At 51.5% G+C, this 18,012-nt stretch overlaps 1 protein-coding gene across 1 annotated transcript in view; it reads left to right on the plus strand.

The window, feature by feature from the left end:
• The window catches only part of STARD9 (StAR related lipid transfer domain containing 9), a 130,092-nt gene that overhangs the window by 101,205 nt on the left and 10,875 nt on the right, over positions 1-18,012 (plus strand). Inside the window, exons 24-28 of the mRNA XM_060148443.1 lie at positions 264-9,552; positions 9,745-9,942; positions 10,328-10,511; positions 10,877-11,014; positions 12,007-12,081. Of these exons, the coding sequence (XP_060004426.1) occupies positions 264-9,552; positions 9,745-9,942; positions 10,328-10,511; positions 10,877-11,014; positions 12,007-12,081 (9,884 nt within the window). The remainder of the gene's footprint in view (positions 1-263; positions 9,553-9,744; positions 9,943-10,327; positions 10,512-10,876; positions 11,015-12,006; positions 12,082-18,012) is intronic.

An 18,012-nucleotide genomic window follows, 5' to 3' on the forward strand; every position in this document is an offset into this window, starting at 1 on the left:
TTTCTGGGCAGAATCCACCCCCCCTTCTCCAAGCGGGGCATCAAAGAGGCAGCAGAGGGTCCTGGCAGCTAGGGTTGAAGAGTCCTCTCGCCTGCCTCACAGCAGCCCTTTGAAGAGGCAACACAGTGCGGGGGACCCAGACGCCACGGCCTCACTCACAGGTTCCAGCCCTGTAGAGGATCTTGCGGGAGGAAGAGGTGGTGATTTATCTGATGCAGATAGCAGTTACTCAGTCGATTCTCTGTCCTATGTCTGTGCCAAAGCCCCACTGGAGCCACGGAAGCTGGAGGAGCCCCAGGGGAAGCAGCGGGATCTCCCAGGGCCAGATGACTCCGACAGCGAAGACAGCCAAGTATCTGAGGACTCGCTGGCCGAGAAGGGGTACCAAAGCCCACAGGACAGCCCAGCGCTCAGTTTTCTCACCCGTGGCCATGGCCACTCTAGGGCCAGAGCTCAAGCCTCTGTGAGGGGCTTCACCACATCCTCAGACAGGCGACTGTTCACCCAGACGCACAGGAGCTTTTCCCTCGACAGCCTGGTTGACGCTGAGGAAGAACTGGGGGACGATCGGCAAGGAGAGCCTTTCTTCCGTTCAGCTGACGAGATGCCCACGGAGACTTTCTGGCGCCTGCAGAGCTCCAGTCTGCCCGCAGGGGACGAGGAGGCAGTGTGCAGGCCTGGCCCCATCAGCCACAGAACAGGAGCCAGGCTGGATGCCGCCCTGCCAGTGAGCAGTTCGTTTTACCTGGAGCTCCAGCCCCGCTGTGAGCAGCCCGAGTTGGCGGTGGAGGCAAGCCCCACAGAACAAACCAACACTCTCCAAGACGTGCAGCTTTCCAGAGGGAGCCCTCTGGCGTCCATGGATTCCTGGTTCTCCTGTGACTCCAAGAACAGTCCCAGTAGCCCCCCAGGTTCTTTATGTCCAAGTCCTGACGTCCAGGATGTTCAGCCCTGCGGTTGGGAGAGGCCTGGATACTGGCCCAATATGGAAGAACTAAAGTCATCAGATACAGAAACAGTCCTGTCCTGCAGCTCCAAACGGCCCCTGGGCGGTGCTGAGCTGCCCTGCAGTGTCAGAAGTGTATACACAGTCCCTGTTTCTGATACGACCAGGGTGTCCCTCTGGGGCTCTTATAGGCTTCTTCAGCCAGGAGCCGATGGCACCTTTCAGGCCAGAGGGGTCCCTGACATGGCCCAGAAGGGCGTCTCTGAAGCATCTGACTCTAGTGTGTCAAGCTTGTTGGCTGCCTCTGCCACCTCATTCACTTACGTTGGCAGTGCCTGTGAGAGAGACTGGGCTGCCCTTCCGCAAAAGTACCTCCTTGAACTGTCTCATCCTGTTTTGGAGGCCACAGGAGCACCCAGTCTCCCTCCTCGAGGGAAGGGAAGGCCCTCCCTCGAGGAAGACTCTGGTTCCCTGACCCAAGATTCTGGCAGGGGAGGAGATGCTCTATTGCCAACTGGTCCTAGGGTATCTAGCAGCCCGGATTTCAACAACTTTCCTATCCATCTGTCCAGAATTAGGCGTCTGAGAGCTGAGAAAGAACAGGACAGTCTGCGTGTCGAGGTAGAAGGTACTTCAGAATTCTTTACAGCTAATGAGAAAGAGGTGAGTCATAGTGGAACTTATTCAGCGGACGTAGAATCATCGACTTCTGGAACTACAAATGCGCACGTCTCTACAGCAGCGAACAAGACAGCACATCCCGTGATGGAAGCATGGGGAGTCAAAGAGAGCAGCTTGGAAGAAGCCTCTCAGAGTAGCGAGAATCCTGGTCTCATGACGTCCTCTGATGAATGTTTCATCCTGACGAACGCTTGTCACCATGTTGTCACCATAGACACCAAAGAACCCCATTGGCCCCGACGCTGGGCTCCTTTGAGGAAGAATAGTGCAGACCCAGGGGGGCAATTAGGTCAGAACAGCCACCACCTCCCGCAGGAAGAGAAGACAGACTCCCAGGAGAGCTCCAAGGAAGCGGGTAGAAGACACAGCAGGTTTTCCTTTGCCTTTCCTTCAGGTCCAGAGCTGTGCCTCCACTCTGCTCCCTGGAATCCACTCCCATCTTCCCTGCAGCCACCTCCCTTGGAAACATTCTATGTGACCAAAAGCCGAGATGCCCTAAGAGAAACCGCCTTGGAAATTCCGGCTTGCAGAGAAGCAGGGGCGCCCTCCCCCCCTCCCAGGGAAGCATGGGGCTTTGGACATGAGCACCAAGTCCTCCAAAATGTGTATGTGAAGAATAAGTTGCCAGCGCTGTTACAAAACCAGAATTCCAAGATTGCATCGTCTCAGCAGGTCATGGCAGAAAGGCCAGCTGACCCGAACACCAAGGAAGCTTGCAGGGAAAAAGGGAAATGCCTTGGAAACATTAAAGAAGAAAGCCATAACTCAGTTTATTTTTTTGTCACTCAGAACAGACATTTTCTTCCATCTACCAGCATAAAAGTATGTGAATTTGAAAATCAAGTTGGAATTTTAAATAAACACAGTCTTCCAGTGCTCAAGCAGGGAGAAAAGGCTACTGTACAGTCCTACTGCAGTGTCTCCTCAGTCAGTTCTGGGTCAAGGAAGCCTCCCCTGGTGTGTGAATCTGAGACGAGTGGGGAAGAAGAGCAGGGGCAGGATGCAGTCCTCAGAGAGACCCCGGCCTGTGACGTGAAGAGACGGTTTCCTTCTGGGGTCAGGTCTGATTTCATCTATAAAACCATCAATTTAGGCCTTGACAAGGACAAGACAGAGGAAGCCACTCGCTCTTTGAAGTCCAGATCAGTACATCATAGAGTAAGCAGCCCAGAGACAGCAGCCCAGGATGAGAGTCCAACCCACAAGGGGGAAAGGAGGAATGAAATTGGGCTTCCTGGAAAAGCGCTCCATCCCAAAGATGGCTCAGAAGAGTTTAGGCTTCCACAGGCAGAGTCCATGTATGAAAGATTCCAGTCAGTTACGTGCTTTCAGGAAAGAAACCTCGGTGAATGCAAGGTCCCTGGAAAGGTGCGAGAAGCGTTAAACCCCAAAGAAGAACCTCCTGGAAAGAAACGGAGTAAAGGAGATAATAATGCTGATGAGATGGCTAGGCTAATTAGGAGTGTAATGCAGCTGGAAAATGGCATCTTGGAAATTGAATCCAAACAGAGTACGCAGCTAAATGCTTCCCACACACTGGGAGTCAGTAAGGAGTTTATGTTCCAGGACCAGAAGGACCAGGAGATGGCTGACCATGTGCTGAGGCCAGGCAGCTTTAGAAACCACCTGTCCTTCAAGGATCAGCCATCTTCTCCAAAGTGGAAAGATGATGTTATCTTTAGGGATGGTGAAGCTGGACAAATGGAGGTTAACAGTAGCATTGATCCCCAGGTACACGACATCAGATTTGTGAAAGGGCACACCCACCCAGCTGTATTAGACAGACCCGCCAGGGAAGCTGCTGGTTATTTAGGGACATTTACAGTTTGCAGAGAATGCACCAACTCTTCTGCTCATCCAAGGAAAACGAAAGCTTCGGCTGGAGCTCTGCCATTGCAGCCCATGCCTGAGAGGACTTCTGAGGAGGGCGAGCTGGCGAATGCAGTGTACCCCAGACGGCCGCCCCGTGGCTTGGGAAGTCTCGAGGAGCTGGAGACTGTGAAGGGTGTTCAGGAAAGCCATTTTGCCAAACGCATACGTAGTTCTAAGCAAGAGGAGCTGGAAGTTCAAGGCAGAGTTGAAGAAACGGCTATGCAAAGAGGGAGCCTACAGGAGAAAAACAAAGTGGTTTCATTGACTCAGAAACTCCCTGGCCTGTGCCAGCGTTGTGTGTGCACATTTTTCAGCCAAGAGACTGACCCATTGCCAAGCCAGCCAGGGGCCTGTATGGCTCCTCGCCGGGACCTGAGCAACGCCTTGCCCTTGAATTCAGCAAGGCCGCCAAGAACCTGTCTTTATGTACCTGGTACTCTAGGCATCTCTTCTGTTGACTGTGTGCTGGATCCCACCCTGTTGAAAATGCCCACCAGTCCCCTGGTAACTGGAGCGGGGCGTCAGGACCAGAGTGGAGAGCCCGGACGCCACAGCCCACAGCACGGAGACGATAGACAGGGCTTCTCCGCAGCACACCCTGCTTGGTGCGGGTCTGTGATATCCATGGCTGTGGGATCTCGCAGTCAATCCAGTGCACCAGCGAGCATTCCCCTGGGGGCAGAGGGCAGGAGGTCAACAAGCACCAGTCTGCAAGGCCACGGAGGGGACCTCAGAAGCACCTTGCTGGGCTTGGGTAGCAGGGTGGGTTCTCCTTCCGAAGCCGAGGCAGCTGTACCAAGAGGACCAGACAGAGCCAGTTCCCTGAACAGGGCCTCTAGCCTGCTTGAGAGGAGGGCCAGCTGCCCCTTAGAAGAGGGGGACAAGCGAGGCAGGGGGGAGAGGCAAAAGGCAGAGAAGGAGGCCGAGGACCTCAGTCCTGCCAGTGGTGCTTTCTCAGCACCTGTGTCCTTGCCAAGGCTGCCTCAGCCGGAGCCCTCTGCCCATCCAGCCACGTGCCTGGCTGAGTTGGAGGAGATAGGACAGGCGAAGGCCCAGGGGAAGCAGCTTCACAACGTGGTGGCTGGGGGCACAGTCCTTCCTCACGATGAGACGCTATTAGGACCTGAATGTTCTTCAGGGGCCCCTGGCAGGCCTCAGTGTCCACAAATGGGCCAGTCAGTGTCAGCCAGGACCAGAAATGAGGGTGAAGCACGGGGATTTCATGTGGCGTCTCTCTCTGCTAAACCAGGACACCTGTCAAGTGATGAGAGGACATCTGTCCTTCAGGCCACACCCCGCTCTGCAGACAGCTGTCACCCTCTGCCCAGCACTGACACCAACACGGGGCCACGGCACTCCTCACGGACTTCCTCCCACGTTGACCCTGCTCCAGGTACAAGTCACTGTAGCGGAAAACGGAGACATTGCCTGGGAGCCGGTGAACAGTTTGTGCATCACACTAGCTCTTCTGAAATCATAGAGAAAGAGGGAGAAGCAACCAGAACACCTTCCTCTGCTGATGCTTTGGGCTCAGACAGTCTTCCTTTTTCAGCAGCTGTGGAGGAGGACAGGAGGGTAATGGTGGAGGAAATAGTGGCTGCCTTACCTTCTCAGGCCCCTTTTGATGATGCTGGAGGGATTCCATGTAGGCGAGGCCCGTTTGCTGCCTGGGAAGCTGCCCAGGGCATTCTCCCTGGCTGGCAGGAGAGCAGCCTAGCCCACCAAGAACCTGGGACTCTGGACAACACATGGGGAGGAGGTCCTGGTAACTTCCTAGTGGCTGCACAAGGAGGAAAACCAACCTGTTTTGAAAGTCACCTTGTGATCTGTGATGTTGAGAATTCTGCCCGTCTCTCAGGGCCTAACCAAGACCAGGGCCAATGCCTTGAGGCTTCCACCAGCTTAGAAGAAGGGAAGGCGAGTCCCAAATGGGGTGCCGTCCTTCCCAGAGCCCTGGGAGGGATTGGACTGGAAGCTCCCTCTCAGCAGCCTGTGAAGCGGGAGGGGCGTGTTGGCTCTAGGCTAGCAGAAGCCTGCAGCGCCAGTGTCAGAGGTCCCAGGCCAACTCCGTTGCCACATCAGAGACCCGGAGGAGTTAGGGAGGAGGCCCTGCGCGGGTGCCCGCGGGAAACTTCAGACTGTGGTGTCTTTTCGGGGAGCACTGAAGGCAGCAGGACCCTCAGCCCACCCGGAGGCCAAGCAGACAGCAGATCTCATCCTTGCCGGCAGCCGTGCAACCCTCAACCCGTTGCTTCCGGGGCCCGTGCCTCCCCTTCCTCCACTTCACTGTGTTACAGAGACGGTGACCTGGGCAAGGGGGCTTCCGAGGCCACCCCGCATACTCGCCACCCACCCTGCATGGTCCCCCCCAGGGCCTGCGGGGTGGAGAGAGGAGAGGGCCATTGCAGGGAACCTGATGTACTCTGGGCACATGGCCTTGAGCCCAAAAGCATTAATGTGGAGTTGGGGCCGGTAGATGGCAGCACCCCGGAGACCTGTGCTGCTGCTCTCCTGCCTCCGGCTCAGGGCTGCAGCTCCCCTTCCGCCCCTGATGTGAGGACAAGTCCCCTCAGCCCCTGGGTTGCTGATGGTAGCTGCAGGTCAGTAGGGGATCCTGAGAAAAAGGCTGGCAAGAAGAAAGTCAGCGCTGAGCTTGAGGCTCCCCCTTTCCATGCAGGCAGGTGCTCTGAACCACCCGGGAGGTTTCAGGACAGCTCCGCTGGTGGCCGGAGTGCACAGGGCTCTCCAACCAAGCCAGAACCACCTGCAACAGCTGGGGGACCACACAGCCTGAATTTAAGTGAAGGGTGTGTTGCGAGTGAGCCGCCGGTGGGACCACAACATGGATGTTTGGGAAATGCCATCAGATGCCTTCCAGAAAAGCCGCAACTTTCCGCGGAGTCCAAGGATCCTAGTGGCTTGGATCCCCAAGCCAAATTGGTAGCAGAGTTACAGTGCGTCTCCGGTCCCCAGGTTGACAGCCCCCGGGAGGAGGAAGAGCAGCAGAGAGACCAGGCTTCAGGTGGCCGAGAAGATGCTGCCCGGGGCAGGAGCCCCCCATGTGCTGATGAAGGTGGCTCAGGCAGCTGTCAGATTAGAGGTGCAGGCAGAGAGGACGAGGCTGTGGCCAGGCTCCCTGCAGCCTTCAGAGACTCAGCCACTGTCCCCTTGGGGCAACGTGGAGCATGTTGGCCTGTGGCCCGGGGCCCCGGGCAGCCCTCTTCTGGCGGGGAGCAGCCGGCACCCTGCCACCGGTGCTCACTTCCTGTGATCGCCATCGTCTCTGGCCCCAAACACTCTAGACCGCAGTTCTCTGTGGTCAGCTCTCACCGGTCTCTTCAGGAGCTAAGCTTGAGCGTGGAGCCTCCTTCCCCGACAGATGAGGATATACAGGAGCCTAGCAGATTGTGGACCCCACATCCCAGAGGCTGTTTCTCAGGAAAGTCTGCGGCAAGAACGTCTCTGAAAGCTGAGGGCTGCAATCAGGAAGCCGCCTCTGACCTGGATGGCATCGCTGCTGATCCCAGGCCCCTGCCGTCCACACCCCCTCCTTCCCCGGTGACTTCAGCTGTCTCGTGCATGCCGACCCCCGATCTCATGGCTGCTCGGCTATTTGGTACTCCGGAACAGGCCCAGCCGGGAAAGCCAGAGAGACTGGGTGGCCAGGCTCGGCCAGAGGCGTGGTGCTCTGAGGCGGGCGGAGGAGCCCTGCTTTTTGGCTCCAGCACCATCGATCCCTGCGCCCTGCCCTGGCGTCCCGAGGGGCCTGCGCGTGTTGGCCGGAAGCAATATGTGTTTGGCGGCGCAGCTGATGTCTCCCGTGGCCCGACACCCCAGGGCCTGACACCGTCAGACGTGGACCGGTGCTCCCGTGAGGACGACGGCCTAGCCGACCGGGGCTCCCCGGTCTACTCCCACTGCAGCACCTTGGCCAGTGCCCGAGGCCTGTCAAGTACACGCAGCCTCGTCGAAAGCGCCCGCCGTTCCCGTGAGGCCTGGGGAGTCTGGGGTTCCTCATTTGCCCTGGGGAGCCCCCACGTCCTGATCAGCTCTGAAGGGGCAGCCCCCCCTAAGGGTCCTGACGAGAGAGGCGGGTTCCCGGGCACCCCTGAAGAGGCAGGCTGCCTGAGGAGGGAGCCTCCCTTGGCTGGAGGAAGTGCTGCGGGCCCGGTGGATGAGATTATGCTGCTGTACCCATCAGAGGAGGGCGGCCCTGTGGGTGTGTCCAGGATGAACACCGTGGAGCGGGGCACCCAGACTCTAGGCTGCAGGTCCCGCTGGAGCCATGCGGACCTCTCTGCTCAGTCGGATCTGGCCTCTTGGACCAGCATGCACAACCTGTCTTTCCGCCTCTCGCAGCTCCTGCACAGCACCTCGGAGCTGTTGGGGCGTCTCTCCCAGCCAAGGGTGGCCGAAAAGGAGTGGAATGCCAAGAGGGAGACCCCGGGTGAGGTGCCCCAGGCACTGAAGATGGACGGCTGTACTCAGACCACCATGGATGAGGGCATCCAGACTGACGCGGCCTCACCATCTCTGCACCTCCAGGCCCCAGAGGCCAACTCTCAGAAAGTCAATGCGGTCCTTGAAAGGCTGGGCTCAGATCTTTCCATCACGTCTCAGGAAAAGGGACATGTCCCCGGGACGCTTAAGAAGAGAGGGGCAGAGGGGACCGCACGGAAAATAGCAGGGCCCCGAGATCTTCAGGAAGAAAGCACACTCTGCAGGCCCCGGAGTGCCCCCGTACCCTCATCCCACTTGAGTTTTCAGAAAGTGCCCCCTGGGCAGAACCTGCATCCTCTGAGCCCCCAGCCTTCTCTGGATGCCCCCCTGCCTCCCAGCCTGGCTGGTGGCAGCCCCGGCCGCAGCCTCGGTGCACCTCCCTCCCCAGGGCCCTGTCCCCACACTGTGGAGCCTGTGGAGGAGCCCGGGGTGTGGAAGGAGCAGGGCCCCACGAGCGCCTTGCTGGTGGACAGGGCCTCCTCCCCGATCCTCACGCTTAGCGCCAGCACCCAAGGGTCAGGGCACCCCCCAGGCGCTTTGTCTCTCTCGGCCCCCTCAGCTCATTCCCTTGAAGGCTGCCAGAAGTTTGTCTCCCGCCCAAGCCTTCCCCTGGGCGCCCCGAGGGCTGCAGTGGGTAACTATTCTCAAACCACTGATGAGTCAGGGAGCTCTCAGAGCGTGGAGGCTCCGTGTGGAGAAGGTAGCAGTCCCTTAGAAGGGGGTGACCACAGGTGCTCCCTTGGGCTGAGCTCCCGAGGCCACCCAGAGCAGAGCGCAAAGCCCCAAGTCCGTTGCGTGGAGCAGGCCCCACAGGGGCGTCAGCCCAGGACCACCACTGGGGTCCAGAGCAGACTGTCGCCTCCACCACCGGGAAGCAGGAGCCGGAGGCTGACTGATGGCTTTGTGCCTGAGGACGTGGCCTCCCTAGAGTGTGGCCCACTGAGCAGCAGGGGGCTGAGTCGATGGCAGTGCAGGACAGAGAATGGGGGTGAGAGCTCAGTGTCTCCAGAGGAGCCACGGCCCGCTCTGAACATTTCCTCTTCGTGGGGAGGCCTCTGGCGCCGCCGCAGCTGCCCTTCCTTTGAGTTGGCTGACACCCCAGGGCTCCGGGGTTGCATCTTGGGCCCAACCGAGGCCTGCCAGCCTGAGGGGCCGCTGCGCCCCAGTTCCCAGACATGCATGGCCCCTGAGCCCCAGCACCACGGTCTGAGGGACCTCCCGGTGTATAACAAATCCAGCGATTGGTGTGGGGGTCAGGACGGCTCCCCTGGGGCGCTGGGTGTGATGGATTTGCTGGGGACCAGATGTGATTGCAGCTCAGGACAGCAGGGACAGAGGCTCCCACAACCTCATGAGGACCAGAGCCAGGCGCCCGAGTGGTCCCAGAGGGAGCAGATCCCCCTGCGAGTCGGGGCCCAGACCCTCTCCCTCAGCGTGGAACTCACGGAAGCAAAACTGCACCACGGCTTTGGGGAGGCAGACGCCCTGCTGCAGGTGCTGCAGAGCGGGACGGGGGAGGCACTTGCTGCCCAAGAGGAGGAGCCGTACGCCTGGTAAGGACCCAGCTCGGAGTGGGGCGACGAGGGCTGGGCGGAGAGGAGAGAGAGCCGAGCCGAGCCAGCTCACAGCCGGCCGTTCCCTCCTCCTGGCTCAGCTCTGGGACCTTCCGGGGGTCAGAGATAGGTCTAGAGATGGAGAAGGGCAGTCAGGGTCAGCTTCAGTGCCTCACTCACGTTCTGTCTCAGGCCAGAACGCACCGCAGAGAACCTCCGGAGGGAGCGGGCTGAGCGACTTCAGAACTTCCGCCGGACGCAAAGCCTCAGCCCCCAGAAACAACTGAGCTTCCCATTCAACCGGGATCTCCCCACCTGGGCCTTTGACTTGCCCAGCAGGCGCCGAGAATACCTGCAGCAGCTGAGGAAGGATGTTGTGGAGACCACCAGGTATGGTGGACCCAGAACCCTGTGGGGAACAGGCTCTGGGTGGGGTGAGTGTGGGGAGCAGGGCCTGGATTTGAGCGTCCTGGACACCGGAGGCTGCAGCTTCCTTTGCCAGGAGCGATTCCAGGAGTGGGTCCTACATGACTGTGGACAGTCGGAGGCAGCTGTGGAGACTGAGGCAAAGGGAAAGAGGAGGGTTTGGGAGGGAGCAGCGGACGGGGTGGGGGTGGATAGAGGAGCCGTCCTCGGGGTGTTTGTAAGACCACACCCGAAGGCCCTGTGGGCAAAGAGAGGATGGGCCCTTCAGGAAGGTGGTGTTGAGCGGGCCTGGGCCATCGCCCACTCACCATGTTAGAAGGCATCTCTCCAACCCTCTGGTCTTCCCCAGGAGCCCACGGTCAGTGTCAAGGTCTCCTCACCCACCCTCTGACATAGAGCTGATGCTACGAGAATACCAGCGGGCCCGTGAGGAGGCCAAGGTGGAGATTGCCCGGGCCCGGGCCCGACTGCGGGAGCAGACTGAACAGGAAAAGCTGCGAATCCGCCAGCAGATCGTCCGCCAGCTGCTGCGGGTGGGGAGTGGGGCAAGCCTCTGATTTCAGGGTAGGCTCGGAGCCCGGGGCAGACCAGGGCTGCCTCTGAATCTTGGGACTTAGAATATGGAGGAGGGCGTCGGGCCCCTGGTGCCAGCTCAAAGCTGCTTCACTCTCTATTTTCATGCCATCCTCATCAGACCAGCTCCTGTCCCCAGGCCAGAGTTTGGGAGGAGGCGGCTTGGGTATATAGTTGGGGTGGGGATGGGGGAGGCATGGGGGTATGAGGCTGAGGCAGGAGGCAGTGGGAGGTGACGGGAACTGGGGAGGTGAGAAGGGGTGAAAGTGAGGGTGGGAAGTGAGGGTGCACCTGGAGCTGGTTGACAGTAATCTGTCCTTCCCAGGAAGAAGAAAAGCTACACACCCTGGCCGCCTCAAGCTCTTGGTGCACCAGCTCCAACGGAAGTCTCTCCTCTGGTGTCACCTCCGGCTACAATAGCAGCCCGGCCTTGCCAGGCCAGCTCCAGTCCCCAGACAGTGTGGTGAGTAGGCAAATGCAAGCACGAATCGGGCCGGGAGCACCCTGGCAAGAGTTTGGGAGGAAGTTCTGCCTCCTGGAGGCCACTGCTGACGTGAGCCCTTCTCCTGTACGATGGCCTTTGTCTTCCCTGTGGTATTTGTCTCCCCTCCCTGTTTACTCATTCATTCATTCAACAAGTGTTTATTTTGTAGGCACTATTTTAGGCACTGAGCAAAATTGTTCTTGTCCTTAAACAGATTATTAGAGGGATAAATATTAAACAGCTTATTTTATTATTTAATTATTGTTGCAGTAGTTTCTGTGAAGAAGGGGTGCTAAGCCGGATGAAACAGGGACCTGACCTAGTCTGGAGGATCAGCAAAGATGCTCTGAAGAGAATGTGTTTAAACTGAGACTGGAAGGCCGAGAGGTAGTTAACTCAGTAAAAGTTGGTGTCTGGAGATATGTGGGGGGCAGGAGAATAGCCTTCCAGGCAGAGGGCCCAGCAAGTGAGGGAGGAGGAGTTGGGGGAACTAAAAGAAGGTTAGTGTGGCTGGAATGTAAAGAGTGAGATGGAAGAATCACAGGAGAAGGGACTAGAAAAGGCAAGGTTGTGTAGACACTATTGGAAATTCTGGCTGCTTTCTAACCTATCTGATCATGTTACTTCTCAAAGCTGCTGACAAGCTTTTTAGTGGGGAGGAGAATGACGAGCTTGCCAGAGAAGTGGCAAGAGCAGCCCTGGGTAGACCCGCTCACGACCTTGGCAAAGCCGAGTGAGAGACGACAGTTGCTTGGTTCAGGGCACCGCCCGAGTGGAGGAGCAGATGTGGATGCGCTGGCTAGAGCGTCCACAGGACACAGGGGCAGATTGGAAGTTGGAGGCTGGAAGCAGGAGGAGTCAGAACCACATGCACTTTGGGCTTGAAGGGCTGGTGATGTCCATGTGACGAAGAGCCCTGAATGGGGCAGGTTTTGAGGGGAAGATCATGAGTCTAGTTTGGTATTTACCAGGTTGAAAGTGCTTGTGAGAAATGCAGGGGAGCAGCTGGAAATCAGGCAGTTGGGATCCAGATCTGGAGCTCAGAGGTAAGATCTGGCTGGGGATATAAAATCTGAAATTCCTTTTATAAGCAAAACTTCACACAGTAAAAAAAAAAAAAAAAAAAAAATCGTATTCAAACAGTAGCAAAAGACATAGAATGTCAAGTGCATTTTTCAGTCTTTTTGCCTCCCCAGAACCAGTTTGGTGTATATTTCCAGAGATAGTCTGCGCATCTATAAGGAAATGTGTATCTTTTGAGGATGTGTATATCTTTTTTACAATAGCGCATTAATTTCTGCTGTATAGCAAAGTGATTCAGTTATACATATACGTACATTCCTTTTTTTATATGCTTTTTCATTATGGTTTATTATAGAATATTGCATACAGTTCCCTGTGCTATACAGTAGGACCTTGTTGTTCCCATTATTCTTCTTTTTCTGACCCTGTAGTGTATTCTTTTTTTAATTTTTATTTTATATTGGGGTATAGTTGATTTACAATGTTGTGTTAGTTTCAGGTGTATAGCAAAGTGGTTCAGTTATACATATCATTCTTTTTCAGATTCTTTTCCCATATAGGTTATTACAGAATATTGATAGAGTTCCCTGTGCTATACAACAGGTCCTTGTTGATTATCTATTTTATATATAGTAGTGTGTGTATGTTAATCCCAACCTCCTACTTTATCCTTCCCCCTGCCCCACCTTTCCCTGTTGGTAAACATAAGTTTGTTTTCAAAGTCCGGGAGTCTCTGTTTTTGTAAATAAGTTCATTTATGGGGCTTCCCTGGTGGCGCAGTGGTTGAGAGTCCGCCTGCTGATGCAGGGGACACAGGTTCATGCCCTGGTCCAGGAGGATCACACATGCCGCAGAGCGGCTGGACCCGTGAGCAATGGCCGCTGAGCCTGCGCGTCCGGAGCCTATGCTCCGCAACAGGAGAGGCCACAGCAGTGAGAGGCCCGTGTACCGCAAAAAAAAAAAAAAAAAAAAAAAGAAGTTCATTTGTATCATCTTTTTGGATTGCACATATAAGTGATATCATATGATATTTGTCTTTCTCTGACTTACTTCACTTAGTATGATAATCTTTAGGTCCATCCGTATTGCTGAAAATGGTATTATTTCATTCTTTTTTATGGCTGAGTAACATTCCATTGTGTATATGTACCACATCTTCTTGATCCATTCATCTGTCAATGGACATTTAGGTTGCTTCCATGTCTTGGCTATTGTAAATAGTGCTGCAATGAACATTGGGGTATGTGTATATTTTCAAATTATGGTCTTCTCCAGATATATGCCCGGGAGTGGGATTGCTGGATCATATGGTAGTTTTATTTTTAGTTTTTTAAGGAACCTCCGTACTGTTCTCTATAGTGGTTGTGCCAATTTACATTCCCACCAACAATGTAGGAGTGTTCCTTTTTCTCCACACCTTCTCCAGCATTTGTTATTTGTAGACTTTTGGATAATGGCCATTCTGACTGGTGGGAGGTGATATCTCCTTGTAGTTTTGATTTGCATTTCTCTAATATCTATATTGAGCATCTTTTCATGTGCTTTATGGCCATCTGTATGTCTTCTTTGGAGAAATTGCTATTTAGATCTGCCCATTTTTTGATTGGGTTGTTTGGTTTTTTGATATTGAGCTGTATGAGCTGTTTGTATATTTTGAAGATTAATCCCTTCTCAGTCTCTTTGCTTGCAAATATTTTCTCCCATTCTGTGGGTTGTCTTTTTGTTTCTTATGGTTTCCTTTGCTGTGTAAAAGCTTTTAAGTTTAATTAGCTACCATTTGTTTATTTTTGTTTTTATTTTCATTACTCTGGGAGGTGGGTCCAAAAAGATATTGCTGCAATTTATGTCAAAGAGTGTTCTGCCTATGTTTTCCTCTAAGAGTTCTATAGTATCCAGTCTTAAATTTAGGTCTTTAATCCGCTTTGATTTATTTTTGTGTATGGTGTTAGAGAATGTTCTAATTTCATTATTTTACCTGTAGCTCTCCAGTTTTCTCAGCACCACTTATTGAAGAGACTGTCTTTTCTCCACTGTATATTCTTGCCTCCTTTGTTGTAGATTAATTGACCATAGGTGCATGGGTTTATTTCTGGGCTTTCTCTCCTGTTCCATTGATCTATATTTCTGTTTTTGTGCCAGTACCTTACTGTTTTGATTACTGTAGCTTTGTAGTATAGTTTGAAGTCAGGGAGCCCAATTCCTCCAATTCAGTTTTTCTTTCTCAGGATTGCTTTGGCTATTTGGGGTCTTCTGTGTTTCCATACAAATTTTAAAATTTCTTGTTCTAGTTCTGTGAAAAATGCCATTGGTAATTTGATAGGGATTGCATTGAATCTGTAGATTGCCTTGGGTAGTATAGTCATTTTGACAGTATTGATTCTTCCAAGAACATGGTATATCTTTCCATCTGTTTGTGTCATCTTCGATTTCTTTCATCAGCATCTTATAGTTTTCGGAGTACAGGTCTTTTGCCTCCTTAGGTAGGTATATTCCTAGGTATTTTATTCTTTTTGTTGCAGTGGTAAATGGGAGTGTTTCCTTAATTTCTCTTTCTGATCTTTCATTGTTAGTGTATAGAAATGCAGCAGATTTCCATGTATTAATTTTGTATCCTGCAATGTTACCAAATTCATTGATGAGCTCTAGTAGTTTTTTGGTAGCATCTTTAGGATTTTCTATGTATAGTATCATGTCATCTGCAAACAGTGACAGTTTTACTTCTTTTCCAATTTGTATTCCTTTTATTTCTTTTTCTTCTCTGATTGCCATGGCTAGGACTTCCAAAATTATGTTGAGTAAGAGTGGTGAGAGTGGACAACCTTGTCTTGTTCCTGATCTTAGAGGAAGTGCTTTCAGCTTTTCACCATTGATTATGATGTTAGCTGTGGGTTTGTCATATATGGCCTTTATTATGTTGAGGTAGGTTCCCTCTATGCCCACTTTCTGGAGAGTTTTTATCATAAATGGGGTTGAATTTTGTCAAAAGCTTTCTCTGCATCTGTTGAGATGATAATATGGTTCTTATTCTTTAATTTGTTAATATGGTATATCACACTGATTGATTTGTAGATATTGAAAAATCCTGCATCCCTGGGATAAATCCCACTTGATCATGGTGCGTGATCCTTTTACAATTCTATTGTTGGATTCAGTTTGCTAGTATTTGTTTAGGATTTTTGCATCTATGTTCATCAGTGATATTGGCCTGTAATTTTCTTTTTTTGTGTTGTCTTTGGTTTCGGTATCAGGGTGATGGTGGCCTCATAGAATGAGTTTGGGAATGTTCCTTCCTCTGCAATTGTTTAGAATAGTTTCAGAAGGATAGGTGTTAATTCTTCTCTACATGTTTGATAGAATTTGTCTGTGAAGCCATCTGGTCATGGACTTCTGTTTGTTGGGAGTTTTTTAATCCCAGTTTCAATTTCAGTAATTGTGATTGGTCTGCTCATATTTTCTGTTTCTTCCTGGTTCAGTCTTGGAAGATTGTACCTTTCTAAGAATTTGTCTGTTTCTTCTAGGTTGTCCCTTTTACTGGCATATAGTTCCTTGTAGTAGTCTCTAATGATCCTTTGTATTTCTCTGGAGTTAGTTGTAACTTCTTTTTTTTTAATCAATTAATTTATTTTTGGCTGCATTGGGTCTTCGTTGCTGTGCTGCACGTGGGCTTTCTCTAGTCGCAGGAAGCGGGAGCTACTTTTCGTTGCGGTGTGCGGCTTCTCATTGCGGTGGCTACTCTTGTTGCGGAGCACAGGCTCTAGGTGCGTGGGCTCAGTAGTTGTGGCTCAGGCTCTAGAGTACAGGCTCAGTAGTTGTATACACAGGCTTAGTTGCTCCGTGGCATGTGGGATCTTCCCAGACCAGGGCTCGAACCCATGTTCCCTGCATTGGCAGGTGGATTCTTAACCACTGCACCACCAGGGAAGTCCCTGTAACTTCTTTTTTATTTCTAATTTTATTGATTTGAGCCTTTTCCCTTTTTTTCTTGATGAGTCCGGCTAAACGTTTATCATTTTTGTTTATCTTTTCAAAGAACCAGCTTTTAGTTTCATTGATCTTTTTTTTTTTTTTTTTTTTTTGCGGTACGCGGGCCTCTCACTGTTGTGGCCTCTCCCGTTGCGGAGCACAGGCTCCGGACACGCAGGCTCAGCAGCCATGGCTCACGGGCCTAGCCGCTCCGCGGCATGTGGGATCTTCCTGGACCAGGGCACAAACCCATGTCCCCTGCATCAGCAGGCAGACTCTCAACCACTGCGGCACCAGGGAAGCCCCATTGATCTTTTCTATTGTTTTCTTCGTCTCTGTTTCATTTATTCCTGCTCTCATCTTTATGATTTCTTTCCTTCTACTAACTTTGGGTTTTGTTTGTTCTTCTTTCTCTTGTTGCTTTAGGTGTAAGTTTAGGTTGTTTATTTTTCTTGTTTCCTGAGGTTACATTGCATGGCTGTAACTTCCTTGGCATTCCTTGGCTTGTAACTGTATCACTCCAGCCTTTGCCTTTGGCATCACGTGGCTTCTCCCTGTTTGTCTCTGTGTACCTGTGTCTTCGTGTGGCCTTCTTATAAGGACAGCAGTCATTGGATGTATGGCCCACTCTAATCCAGTGGGACCTCATCATAACTTGATTGCATCTGCAAAGACCCTATTTCCAAATAAAGTTACATTTACAGACAGCAGGAGTTAGGACTTCAACATATCATTTTTGGAGGACAGTAATTCACCCCACAACAAGGGCTCATCCACTTGTAGCATGTATCAGAATTTCATTCCTTTTTATGGCTAATAATATCACATTGTGTGACTATCACATTTATTTGTCTGTTCATCAGTTGATGGACCAGTGGGACCTCATCATAACTTGATTGCATCTGCAAAGACCCTATTTCCAAATAAAGTTACATTTACAGACAGCAGGAGTTAGGACTTCAACATATCATTTTTGGAGGACAATAATTCACCCCACAACAAGGGCTCATCCACTTGTAGCATGTATCAGAATTTCATTCCTTTTTATGGCTAATAATATCACATTGTGTGACTATCACATTTATTTGTCTGTTCATCAGTTGATGGACATTTAGGTTGTTTCCACTTTTTGCCTATTATGAACAATGCTGCTGTGAACATTAATGTACAAGTTGTTGTGTGGACATGTTTTCACTTCTCTTGGGTTTTACCTAGGAGTTGGACTGAGATCATAGGGTAACTCTGTTTCACCACTTGAAGAACTGCCAGCCTGTTTTTCAAAGTGGCTGCACTATTCTGCAGTCCCATCAACAGTGTATAAGCAATGTATTTCTCCACATCCTAGCCAACACTTGTTATTATTCATCTATTAAATTATATTCATCCCAGTGGGATCTCAGGTGGTACCTCATCGTTTGCATCATCCTGATGGTTAATGGTGTTGAACTTTTCATGTGCTTATTATAAATTTATAAATTTTTTTTAGAGCAATGTCTTTTCCCATCTTTTGTCCATTTTCTAATTGGGTTGTCTTTTTATCAAGGCAAAGAGTTCTTTATATATTCTAGTATAAGTCCCTTATCAGTTATATGATTTATAAAAAGTTTCTTTATTCTGTGTGTTGTCTTTTCACTTTCTTGATGGTGTCATTTGAAGCACAAAGTTATAAATTTTGATCATGTCTACTTTAATTTTTTCTTTTGTTGCTTGTGCTTTTGGTTTCATATCTAAGACACTCTTGCTCAATCCAAGGTCACAGAGATTATGCCTATATTTTCTTTTAGTAGTTGTATAGTTTTAGTTCCTACATTTGGGTCTTTGATCTGTTTTGAATCAATTTTTGTATATAGTGAGAATTAGGGATCACATTTCTTTCTTTTGCACGTGGATATCCAGTTGTCCCAGCACCATTTGTTCAGACAGATAATCTTTTCTCCCATTGAATTGTCTCAGCACCCTAGTCAAAGATTAACTGACCATAGATGTGTGAA

Source organism: Lagenorhynchus albirostris, chromosome 1 (genome assembly GCF_949774975.1).
Source record: "Lagenorhynchus albirostris chromosome 1, mLagAlb1.1, whole genome shotgun sequence".
In the NCBI taxonomy this organism is placed as follows: Eukaryota; Metazoa; Chordata; class Mammalia; order Artiodactyla; family Delphinidae; genus Lagenorhynchus; species Lagenorhynchus albirostris.